Source organism: Naegleria fowleri (genome assembly GCF_008403515.1).
Source record: "Naegleria fowleri strain ATCC 30894 chromosome Unknown tig68, whole genome shotgun sequence".
NCBI lineage: Eukaryota > Heterolobosea > Eutetramitea > Acrasida > Naegleriidae > Naegleria > Naegleria fowleri.
This window is the reverse complement of record NW_025408000.1, coordinates 508,193-521,129: the sequence shown is the minus strand read 5'-3', so window position 1 is coordinate 521,129 and position 12,937 is coordinate 508,193. Positions and strand designations below refer to the sequence as shown.

General features: G+C 36.6%; 4 protein-coding genes across 4 annotated transcripts; all 4 read right to left on the bottom strand.

The window, feature by feature from the left end:
* Positions 1-2,139: 2,139 nt before the first annotated feature.
* On the bottom strand, positions 2,140-3,945 carry FDP41_009419 (uncharacterized protein; the record flags this gene model as incomplete). Its single annotated transcript, XM_044713375.1, has 1 exon — positions 2,140-3,945. One exon carries the CDS (start codon positions 3,943-3,945, stop codon positions 2,140-2,142), a length of 1,806 nt encoding a protein of 601 aa, XP_044557230.1.
* A 1,153-nt stretch (positions 3,946-5,098) lies between these two features.
* FDP41_009418 (uncharacterized protein) lies at positions 5,099-6,657 on the bottom strand (the record flags this gene model as incomplete). Its single annotated transcript, XM_044713374.1, has 4 exons — positions 5,099-5,430; positions 5,533-6,022; positions 6,123-6,372; positions 6,623-6,657. The coding sequence occupies 4 exons, from the start codon at positions 6,655-6,657 to the stop codon at positions 5,099-5,101; spliced, it is 1,107 nt and encodes a 368-aa protein (XP_044557229.1).
* Positions 6,658-6,948: 291 nt separating this feature from the next.
* Positions 6,949-8,181, bottom strand: FDP41_009417 (uncharacterized protein; the record flags this gene model as incomplete). The annotated part of the gene is made up of 1 exon (XM_044713373.1): positions 6,949-8,181. One exon carries the CDS (start codon positions 8,179-8,181, stop codon positions 6,949-6,951), a length of 1,233 nt encoding a protein of 410 aa, XP_044557228.1.
* Positions 8,182-8,608: 427 nt separating this feature from the next.
* FDP41_009416 (uncharacterized protein) lies at positions 8,609-12,275 on the bottom strand (the record flags this gene model as incomplete). The annotated part of the gene is made up of 3 exons (XM_044713372.1): positions 8,609-11,333; positions 11,593-11,723; positions 12,027-12,275. 3 exons carry the CDS (start codon positions 12,273-12,275, stop codon positions 8,609-8,611), a joined length of 3,105 nt encoding a protein of 1,034 aa, XP_044557227.1.
* Positions 12,276-12,937: the final 662 nt, after the last annotated feature.

Here is a 12,937-nt window from a genome sequence, read left to right as displayed (position 1 = left end):
CCCCGGTACCGCATTCAAGCCGTGAAGCAAGAACACAGCAACAAGACCTTCATCTGTACAACTCATCTACAACGGCATTATTAGCATGTGTAGCCCAATTCCCGTTTATTAAAACAAGAACAGAGTTGTTGGATACCTATAGTGAACCAAAAAGAACACTACAAGAGTCGATACTTGGTTACGCTTAAATCTATGCAATTTCACACTCTTTTCACCCTCTTACCAGAGTACTTTTCAACGTTCCCTCACGGTACTTGTTTACTAACGGTCTCGTGCATTATATTTAGCCTTAGAGGAAGTTTATCCCCTATATTCAGATTGTACTATCAAACAATCCTACTCGTAGATACCATACCGTACAGACCTGAATGAATCGCTAACGGGCCTAATACCCTCTATGGATTCACTTGTGAATACCTTTACAGGTAATTTCACGATTCTCAGATCAAAGTATAGCATCCTCACCCTACAACTCCAAGGTAAAACCTTGGATTCAGGATGGGCTTTTCTCTTTTCCCTCGCAGGTACTAGGAGAATCTCTGTTGATTTCTTTTCCTCCCCTTATTAATATGCTTAAATCCAGGGGGTACCCTCTCACATTAGAGGCTAGTTAAATAAAAGATTGACCATTTGAAAAAATTTCAAATGGGACAATCCGGTTTTCTCAAAGAGAATCCGGCATAACCAGCTAGGGCGTAAAAATCTATTGATTAAATACACCTTTTACCAGTATCAATTGATATAAAACTAGCACTCTAACGTAAGTACCTCTTGCGAGGTCCAGACTGTGTTCACCAATTTGATGAATCTCGAGGCTAACGAATCTCATTACATATCGCTTTTTGCCGCGGGCTTCATCGATGCACGAGCCGTGTGCTCCATTGCACAGAGTTATTTTTTGTAAATGGAAAAAAGGTTTTGTTTCTTGTTTTTCACACAATCTATCCCATTAATATCATCATGATCGCCATCTCCGTTGACGAATGAATAATGAATCATCAGGCTTTCTGTGTTTGGATGAAGAAGAGTTGAATGATTTCGTTTTGACATTTTTTTCGTGTGACAGCTGTCATCACAACCTCTTTGTCATTCTTCAATTCATACATTTGAGAGCCCGTCAATATGAATTCACAGTCTAAAAGCAAATCTTCTGCTACCAATTGAAGAGCCTTCTTATTGTGTTTGATTGCTTTCAACTCAATTTCCTTGTCGTGTTCAATGAAGGTTATTGAATGGCCTTGCTACACCTACTCGCAAGAGACACCAAACATGAATCCAATCTCTCAGCAATGCGGTTTTGCAAGCAATCTCAACTGCGACCATGAATACTCATCCATCAGTGGCTACAATGGTTGCATAGAATCCACATACAGCAGCTTAAACAAATTCTCGATAGTTCTCGAGAGTATTGGGTAAATATAAAAAAACCATTTTGGAACCATCCTATAAGCAAATTCATTGTCTTTTTTAAATTCAAGGAGGATGAAAAAATTACAAAATTATTTTACAAAAGCACTTCTTTGTCATTAAGAATGTTTTGACTTGCAAATTGTAATGCACTTCCCTTTTGTTGAACCACTTTCAATTCAATCGATTGTGTGAGATTAATCCTTGAATGAAACAAAAAGAGAAATGAACCAGTTCAACAAAAATTTAGAGCATCAAAAAGAGCTCTCTCTCTCCAGAAAAACCATAATATTTTCGAGAAGAAAGACGTTAGTTTCGAAGCTTCATCTACATCACAACCTATGCGATTTTGGAAAACCATTGACTGTACTTCTACAGGATCTTTTCTGTAGGATTACTTAAACTCGACTTTCGAGTCAACCTGACCTTTGAGGTTAACCAAGATGAAGACTCTGTAGTCACTTGTTCTGAGCATGATATCGAACTGGAGACATGTTGATTCAGGTTTCCTCGTTCATAGATGATTGCTGCGTTCCTTTCCTTGCCAAGGATTGTGAATGGGGGACAGGTGAACATACAGATTGGTTCCTTTTTTTGTATTAAGAGAAATTTGTTTACGATTGAACAAGCCTTAGGAGAGCTTGACAGAGCAGGTAGGAAATTGAATGTGAAGATATTAATCACTCATTTGTAACTTTAATCAAATCCACTAATGAATTGGATTCAATATTTTTACAAGTTAATAACAGTTCCCAAATAAGCATCATGATAACAATAGTGCATTCTCGCTCGATATAATTCATCACTATACTCCAAAACATAACCATTGCATTTAAGAGCTTCCATCACAAGTTCTGAATCTTGCTGCAATTCCTTGCTTGCATATTTCAATGCAAATCCATTATTCTTCACTGCTTCTAACATGAGTTCTTTATCACATAAAATAGGATTCATATCATTATTTCGAGAGGATACAATGGAAAGACTATTGATTTTCATGATTTGAAACAAAAATTCCTTGTCAGATGTGATTTCATTTGGCACACAATTTAGAATGCCATGTTCACATTTAACAACTTGTAATAAGAATCGTTTGTCATACAAAAGGTCTAAGGAAGCACCAACTATAGAACCACCATGTTTGATCGTTTCTAATACAATTTCTTGATCACCTTTCATCATTTCACTTGCGTACCTGAAAGCAAAACCATATGTTCTAACAGCACTCAATACCACTTCTCTATCGTTTTTCAAGTCATCTGATGCAAATACAAGGGCATAGCCATTTTGTCTGACAGCGGTCATCACAACCTCTTTGTCATTCTTTAAATCATCAGATGCAAATTGAAGAGAACGTCCATGTTGATTGACAGCATTTAATACAAGCTCTTTGTCTTTCTTCAATTCATCAGAGACATATTTCAATGCAAAGCCTTCCTGCTTAACAGTAAGTAAGGCAATTTCTCGATCACACTTCAAATCATCAGATGCGAATTCAAGTGATAAACCATCATTCGTAACTGCTTTCAAAACAATTTCTCGATCATTCTTGAGTTCATCACTTGCAAATTCAAGTAGCCATTCATATTCTTGAACAAGTTTCATCACGATATCTTTTTGTGAATAATCAAAAGAATTTAAATGAGAAAATTCTGGAAATATTAATTTGAGAATTGTCAACATGAATTCACAATCTTTCAATAAATCTTTTGAAATGAATTGAAGAGCCTTCTTATTTTGTTTGATTGCTTCCAATACAATTTCCTTGTCTGATATCAAATCACAGTAAACATCGGCGAGTGCTTCACCATTTTGCTTAACAGCAGTTAAAACAATATCTCTACCAAATTTTCCAAGTGTAGCATGTATAGGCAACAAAGCCAAACCATTCTGTTGTACAATCTCCAAAGCAAATTCCTTTTCATATTGAAAGTCTAATGAACAGTGGTACCATGCATCTGGAGATTGTTTTACAGCTGTCAATACCACTTCTTTATCATTTCGAATGGTGGAACTTGCAAATTTAAATTCGTGTCCATTTTGTTGAACCACTTTCAACACAAACTCTCGATCTTGTTTTAATTGTGTGGATGAATATTCCAATCCATAACCATACTTTTTGATGTGATTCAAAACAAATTCCTTGTTATTCATAAACTCAACGGGAAAGAAACGTTTATATTTCAATTCACGATTGAAGAGCCATTTCTTTTTTCCTTCTTGTTGTAACGAGAATTTCTTTTTCAATAATAATTCCCATCTCTGAAGATCATTGAGCTCACAATTTCCACCAAGAGGAGAGTAAGAATAGGAATTTGAAAAATCAAGAATGATCAATTTTACATTTTCATCATCATTTCTCATACTGACAAAGTTGTGGGATTTATGTTTTTTCATTAATTTTTGTTGCTTGTTTTTTTCATAATCTTGTTCATTCATATCATCATGACGGTTAACGTATGAATCATCCTCCATCATGATTTCCGTGCTCCGAAGGTCGAGTGCTGAATGAATATGTCTGTATTCTCGTTTGGACATTTTTTTTGATCAAATCAAAAGCTTACGAGCTTGTAATTGATTATTTCCCAAAAAAGCTCAATTGTAACAATCTTCCATTCGTTGTTGATACCATTCTTCTCTGTCTTTGAAAGCATAACCATATAGCTTCTCTCACAATTTCAGCATCACGTTGATTTTCTTCACTTGCAAAACGTTAAGCGCAAATCCATTATTCCTGACAGCTTCCAACATGAATTCCTTATCCACACTCAATTGACCAAATCCAAAGACTCCAAGACTATTGAATGGCTTTTAACATGAATGCTCTGTCATTGGAAATTTCATCATCAGCGCTCATAAATCGTAGAACCTCTCGACATCCACATTATTGGATCACCTTCAGCATGAATGTCTTGTCATGCAACAGTAAATGAGAAGCAAATCTTAAGGTAGAAGGGTCTTGTTGAGCTTCCAACACAATTTCTTGATCACTTCTCAATGATTCATCGGCATGTCCATGAGAGAACAACCATTGTGTTTCACTGCTTCCAATACCACGTCTCTATACTTTTTCAAATTCATGATTTAAAAGTAAACTCTCAGGTATCCATTGAAATACATTCTTAATTTTTTGTTTGATTGCTTCTAATCCAATTTCATGATCACTTTTCAAATGATCTGTCACTTGGGACCACTTGACCATTTTGTTTCAAAGCAGCTAAAACAGTTTCTTTGTTTTTCTTTAAATCAGAATCAGCATAAAAGAAGATCCAAATGTATTAAGATATTTCCCAGTCAATCTTAAAAAGGACAATGATTTTGTATTGAAAGCAGTTCAACAGAATGGAAATACATTGTTTTATGGCTGTCAACACCACTTGGCGATCAGTGAGAAGGTCATTACTTGCAAACCTTATTTCTAATCCCTCAAGTTTCACCACTTCCAACATAAGTTCTCGATGTTCTCTCAAAGCTGAAGATGCAAATTGTAATCCATAGCCAAACTTGTTTCGCAACAACCATTTTATTGGAGTTCAATTAAAAACTCAATTCATTCTTGGTACCTGAACTACAATGAAAAGAGTCAAAATACATGATACATTCGAGTATGTTTTATAAAATTCATTCAGTTAGTGACTTATTTTGCATATGTACAATAATTTAATGTAAAGTTCTCCAACATCGACCATTCTCAATTATTTCCTAAAGTTCTACCACGACCCCAGCTGTGACTGCTGTTGCTGCTGGTAGATCCTTGATTTCCTCTTCCAAACCATCCTCCAACAGTTTGAGTGATATTTGAAAAGAAACCTCCTTGTGAACTAGATGTTGCTGTCGTTTCAGAAGAAGTATCAGTACGTGTGGATGGAACAGATGCTTCTTGAAATACAGTTTCGTCTGCAATGAAAAAGAATGAACGATTCCGAATGAATCGAGGAATTTTTGAATCGACAAAAAGGAAAATCTTGTTGAGAGGAGAAATAAATCTCACCATGAGCCATACAGCATATCCACTTAACATTCCTGTTGAATTGAAGATGTATATAAGGATTGATGATGTATAAATGTTACAAACATGAATTGACATGAATTGGTAATTTGGTTGACATGATAACAAGTACATACCTGTAAGGTGACCCATTAAGGACACATTTGGCATTAGAAAAGATGTCACAATAAGCATCAACCATGGAATTAATTTTGGAGCAAAATCTGCATAGTGAGCTCCAGGATACAAGCTCTCAAAGAGTGGCTTGTATTGCACAGTAAACACTAGATAACCAAACAATACACCACTATATCCAACTGTACATCTGTCAAGCAAAAATCCCAACACTTGTCCTGCTTTGAAAGCATCAATAAATAACGCATCAATGGCAACCCAAATGGCAGCAGCCAATATTAACATTAAGAGTGAAATGAATAAAAAGTAAATCGTTCCAAGAGTCGACTCAATCCTATTTCCAAATTGATAAAGAGCTAGCATGTTAAATAAAATATGCATAATTGATCCGTGGAAAAAGGGAAATGTAAATAACTGCCACACTTTAGCTTGTTTTATACTGGCAGAATAACTATAACATATATCTGATGATTTTGGCTCATTAAAAACGCCCTTATGAGTTCGGAAATATTATAATTAATTCAATATAAGAAAACAATCCGCAATAATAAAATGTTCTATTCGATGAAGGTGTTCGTCATTCCAAACATACCTGTACAACGAACAATATTACACAAGCACAGAAAATAATATTACTACATAATGGAAAATATCGGAACCAATTCGCAACTTTGATATGAATAGGATCTTCAATATGATATTGCTGCTCTTCTTGTGAAGGAATCGAATGAATATTTGCTCCTGTTGCGCTTGATGACACTAGTGTGTTTGTTTGAAATCCTCTTGTTGATGAGGATTGAAGTTGTTGATACCTCGGATGTTGTAATTCTTGTGGTCTTCCACTGTTGATGGTAAAATTATGAGTTGTATACGTTTCATCATGATTTATGATTGATCAAGAATCATCATTTCGAAAATTTATATCGGAATCATCAAAATATTCCATTTCACCAATAATAATATGAATGAATGAATTTATGCATATTCACGTATATTTTGTTCATCACAATAACGATTATAAATTATTATGGTTGAAGTCAACATTGGTCATCCTTGCACCTCGAGGTGCACGATCAAAGACAAAACAACTACCTTGGAGAAAAAAAACCTCTTCCGAAATTCAGCATTTTTTTAAGGATTGTCCTTGGGAACCTTCGCCTGAAAAAGGTTGTTCTATTGAGTTGAGAGTTGAGAATTAATAAATTAACAGATTCTTTTTCGAGTGAGACAACTTTTATTTAAATATTTATCTTTGATATTTATCGAATCTGGTAATTACAATTTACGGTGACATCAGAATGTCATGCATCTCAACTTTAATGCGAATCTTGAGAGTGAAAAAGTAATCTCCATACAAATCCTTATCAAGCATCTTGAAAAATTGTTTATTTACAAAACAAACAAATTATAATGTTCCTCTACTGATTCGAAAAGTCATAAGTGTCATAATAGGATTCAAACTCTCTGGGTGGACTCATTGAAAAGAACGACAGTGTTGGTGACAAGGCATCGTTTGGTGAGGAACAACTTGATGCCATGAAAGGAGAAAGGCCCGAATGTTGTTGCTGATAGTAACCATAGGGTAACGGTCTACAGTTGAAAGGAGATGTAGCTTGTTGAGAGACAAAAGCTCTTGTTGGACCAGTCTGATACATTGCGTTCTCGGAAGCTCTGGTTTCAATATGCAAATTTGTTCGAGAAGTTGCAGGAACTGAAAACTTTCCCTCTCTGATATCATCATAAAGTCTCTGCAAGGTCATTTCCAATTCTGCAACTTTTTGTTTGAGTTCTCTATTTTCCATATTCACACGTTCAATATCGGTTATTGTGGGTGTGGTAAACCCCGCAGAAGTGACAACGTTGGGAGCGGCTTGATTGGCTTCGTCGATAAATGGATTCGTGATCGTTGTTGTTGTGGGCATGGTTGTTGTTGTGTTATTAGTATCGTCATTAAAAATTCTATCAATGTCAGAGAATGATGATGATGAACCATCAAAATAGGTGATAACCGATTCAGTCGAAGAAGAATTCTTTCTCTTCTTAGTGGTTGTCGTCGTTGTGCTTTGAGAATTGAAGGAGCAATTGCTTTCAGTGTCAAGGTCTCTTTTCTTTGAAGAATCTTGCTTCTTCTTTACCTGTGATGACGTAATTGCGGTCTCCTTCTTGGTTTTGGTTCTTACCCAAAAACATTTGCTCAGACCAACCACTCCTTGATTGTTTGTGCCTGATTTTCTATGAACGAATTTAATCAAAGCCACTCTACTTTTACCTCCTGCACCTCCCTTGTTGTTTCTGGGAATAGAAATGTTACATTCACCCAAGTCATCAAACCCCTTCTCTGATTGTACTTGATCATTTACAACCAATTGGCAGAGCATGTTATTAAGAGAGTTTTTGTATGGAGAGTCATCGTTGAGTGTTATTTTGAGAATATCACCCACAAAAACGTTATGGCTCGTATTGGGAGGTGATCTTTTGCCGTTGAGATTAAAACCACCAGGTAGACACACGATTCGACCTATTATTTGTTGTTCATTACCTTTCTCTCGTGCAATGGAGTACAAAATTGATGGATCATTGTTTTCTTCCGTTGTTGTTTGATATCCGTTATTGTTCTCTGATGATGATACGGCTTGGTTTTGATTCTCCATCGTTCCTCGCTGCACCCTCTTCAGGATTTTTTTTATGAAGAGAAAAACGGGAGGAAAGTTTCCTCTCACTCTTGTTCAGCATTTTTTTTGTTGTGGCCGTGTTCTAAATTAAGCTTTCCATATATATCCTGCTGTCTGTTTGGTAAATAAAGGTCTATAAGCACAACAACACGTTTTTCTTCACTCAAGGAATTGATAAACAAATTACTTGTTCATGTTTGTTTATTTATTAATTCACTATTTATCATTGTACAGTAATAGATCATTGACCAATGATCTATTACTGTACAATTCGTTCATGCAATAAGTCAATTCAATAATAATAAATTTATTATTATTATTAATAATTCGAATTAATTCAACAAAAGCACAAGGAGAATTTCTACAAATACATGTATGCATGTCATAAGGAGTGTGAATGTGCAAATTATTTTCTGTGAGCCAAAATGTGAACACCATCATTAATTCTGGCTCGAATGTTGCCCAAACTTTCCTTAATCTTTTCACGGAAGGCATTGTCAGCCTCTTCATCCGTTGCGTTCAAAATTAAACATTTTCTCAACCACAACACATCATCAATGCTTGACAATTCTGGAATACCAGTACCCAACATTAAGGTGAACAAAGTCATGATCATGTGGCCATATTTACGAAGAATATTGTAGGCTTTGCATCCCAAGTCGCTAAATTTTTCATACATTTCACTATTCTCGCCACCCATGACATAGGCATACATTGGAGTGAATACGAAAGGTGTTGTTTCACGTTTAAGTCCGGCAAACGTCTTGAAGTGACCTAAAAAGTGACCAAAATCAATGTGGAACAAATCACCCTTCTTTGTAATCATAATGTTATCGTTGTGTCTGTCACCAATACCGAGAACATATGTTGCTGAGCAGTAGCCGGCACATGAGTGCACAAAGTTATTAACAACAGTGTCCCACTCCTCATCAGTATTATGTTCCTTGAGCCATTTGTAAATTGGATCTTGTTTAAAAGCTCCAGCGACACCCGCACGTTTCTTTGTCACGTTTGCAATGGTTTGACTGTTCAATACAATTTCAATCATACCAGTCATGTAACCTGTACAAATGCATCCATATGGTTGCATATGAAGATCCAAACCTTCCTTCTTCCAGAGCTGATCCATGACTCTCAAAACTTGGAGAGTGAGCAAATCTTGACGCAAATCATCTCCGGCCTTGAACATGACATAAAGATCATCACCAGTCTCGTCAGCATTTTTAAAACATAACCATAGAGGTCTCTTTGCAGAGTCCATAACTCTACACTTCTCTGGAATTATTCCAATAACTTCCATACGAGGAGATAGTGGAAGTTTGTATTTTGGTGGTTGTTTGAGTGTTTGTAAATGTTGTATGAGAGCTTCTGTAACTGTGGCCTTCTTTTCGTGCTTGATCTTGATGGCAATTTCTAGCAATTGATCTAACACACCGCTTTGTTTCAATAATTCTCTTCTGTGACCACCGCTGTTCAGTAAATATTCCTCCAAAAGAAGGCCGTGTCTCTCCTTGGCATAAGGAACATGCATTTCTGCCTTCAAATGCCAAAAGAGAATGTGACCAATAATGTGCGTAGATCTGAGACCTCTTTGTAATAAAAATCTTGCAAGACTACTATCGTGATAGAGTTCATATTTTAAGGTTTGAACCAATTGTAACAAAAAGTCACTCAGTTGAACATCTCCCAACTCATTAAGTCTTTCAACGGCATATTGACGAACTTTTTCATCTGCAAAGTTGTAATCAAGTAATTCCAAAGCATCCACAGGTGTCATTGGTTTCCATCTTTGAATCAAAGTATGAGCAATGAATACAGCTTGGGGCATCTTCCAAGGAACACTGAGAATGAATTTTGGAAGAGCCTTTGGTATTTCCATAATTCGTTCCTTGTTGGTCCAAAGTAAATATTTTTCTTCATCTGTAAGAATTTCGAGAGGATCTTTCGAAATAATTTCGTTCAGCTTTCTGTCAAGTTGAATTCCATTCAGATTGGCAAAACTATCTTTGAAATGTTCAGAAAGCTTTTGTTCGTATGAAAGTAAACGTTTGGCCATCTTTTTTGGAGGTCTACCTTGGGGAAACACAACAGGTAAAGCATATCTATCAAATTGATAAGATACAAATATTGGTGTCTCATCAGATCCTGTATTCTCGGCAACAACGCTAATTGGCTTGGCTCTATCATTTGGCCACATCGCAGAGACAACATCTCCCTGATTTAAAAAACCTTTAAAGTTGATAAGAGTCTTAATCGTATATCCAAGGGCAATATCTTTGGAGCTGACATGGTGTGGGGCATGAAGAGGATCTTTACCAGAGGAGTTTTTAGCTGTCACATCTCTGGCAAATAATGTCAAGCATAATTTTGTCTCTCTTGGGATATCGGAGATTAAAACTTCGTCAAAAACAATTGTTTGATTCCAACGAGGAGAACGGCTGAAGGGAACCATTTTTGAGAATTTTTGTCGAGAGAGAGGGGTACCTCCGTGATAGAGTTCACAGCAAAAATATAAATAAGTATTGTCGGGTTGTGTGATTTGATTTCCAACCAAGTTATCAACTCCCACCAGCTTCACTCGGCAACATTTGACCAAATCCCATAAGCTGATGTATTTCATTTTGGACCAGTCGTTTTTACCGAAACACATTTCTTCATGTACGTAGAGTTTTTGGTCCTTTTCATGTTTAAAATCATATGACACTGTTTTGAGTGTCACATCTCTAGGGTCCAACTCTGCCTTAACTGTTTCTTTATCCAAAAGAGTTAAGGTTGGTTTTACGCCCTTCTTCATACATTTTCGAATGTGGTCAAATTGGGCCATTTTGTAGTCACCATACATGAATTCGGCAGTACCTGCAGCTTTGAAAACCCAATCTTCCTTCTTTCTTTTTTGTTGGTGAGCTGTATTCAATTTGTTCAAAAATAACTCGGCAAAATCGTCAGCCGATGTATTATAATCGCATTCTAAAGTTTTTGTTGCCTTATTTCCGTGAAGTGTACAGTTTACGTTGATCAGGATTTTCTTATTTAACTCGTTGGGGTTGATTGGCTCGACGCTTAAAAATACAGGAGGAAGGAATGCTTCTCTGTCCTCGCTTTTACGGTCGCTCTTTTCAAAATATTGAATTCTAGTTTTGTTTTTTAATTTGTGGTATGTTCATATGTGAAATGTTGTCATTTCGATATTATGATGATGTTCAATTACGGAGGAAAGATTAATAAATGAAGGATGATCGCATCGAAGAAGTACAATGACGAGTCGATGCAGCGGAGTTGACCACACAGGTATTTTACCGTCACACGTTTGATTGCCATATACGAAAGTGATGTTGTCATTAACCAAAATAAATGTTGTCATCCCGATACTACAAATCCACAGCTACATACTTTTTAAATGTTTCACGGAATGTTTGTACTTCTTCTGAATTCGAGCTCCAGTCCTTTGAAGGACCAAGAATAATTTCAATTTCCTTTCGAATTTCTTCTTGTGTTGAGGAATTGGCTAAACGTTTACTTGTCTATAAAAGTGGATGGATGGTGTGAGACGAATAAATGTTGACAGCGTCAGTAGTGTACGCAATGAACTCATGTGAATGACAACACATATATGTATTATAATCATGATGATGACGATGGTAGTGATGTTACAGAGAGAGACATTTCAATTATTTCCACAATTTGTGTCAATGATAAATTTGGTATCGAAATGTTGCATTATATTTCATCATCATCATCATGATAAAGTCACCATGAATTCGAGTTCATCATCAACCATTTTGCATCATGGTATATCGAATCCCAACAACAAAAACAACACCTACCTCATCGTCTTCCTCCAAAATTTTTCTCCAGTGTTCATCATCTCGTGCTGGTACCTTAACCTTCTCCAAACGTTTCACTGCTTCCACATATTCTTGATCTTGTTCGGTTTGCTCTCCTTCTCCGTTCATCAATCCGTCTGTCTCTTTTTCAATAGCAGTCGAAGTGGATTTACCATTCTCAAGGACCGCTGCAGATGAAGGTGTGGGAGAGGCTCCATTCTTGGTGGCAACCACTGTTGGACTTGGCATTTTTTGAAAATAGAAAAATGAGAGTTTTGATGATGACCGATGAGACTGACTCACAACAAGAAGGACGATGGTTGTTTTGGTGGCTGCTGCGAGAAAGTGTGTGGTTTTGAGTGTGGGGTTTTTTGACTTTTTGACGTCTGAAGAGATTGACAGGAAAAGAACCCGTGAGTGCTTCCAACAATATTGTTGATATTCCTTTGCCGAATGTTGGCTTTTCACACCCGATTAAAATTGGATTTTGGAACACACTTCATCTTGGCTCAAGAATCAAGTGCGTTTCTTGCATCGCACGGAATAGGAGGAATATATCGAGGACAAAAGCATCGGGCTCTTTTTCCCCGCTTATTCCTCAATCAAAAACAATCCACAACTGAACAACTTTGCATTCATTGAAAACATTGATTGAATGTGGTTGTGTAAATAAAAAGCTATGACTACTTGTACTAGTACCTCCATAATGCCAAGCTGCTTCCAACATCATGTTGAATGAACTACAGTACAACCAACAATTACTACAACTACTACTTGGGGTGCACGTGCGGGCTTGTTCGAGGAGTCAAATGAGGACTACGGAAACTCAATTATAGCCCACGACACAATGTGGAAATTCATCATCATGGATGTTGTTACCACGCATGTCCATGCATGATCACCGCTACTAC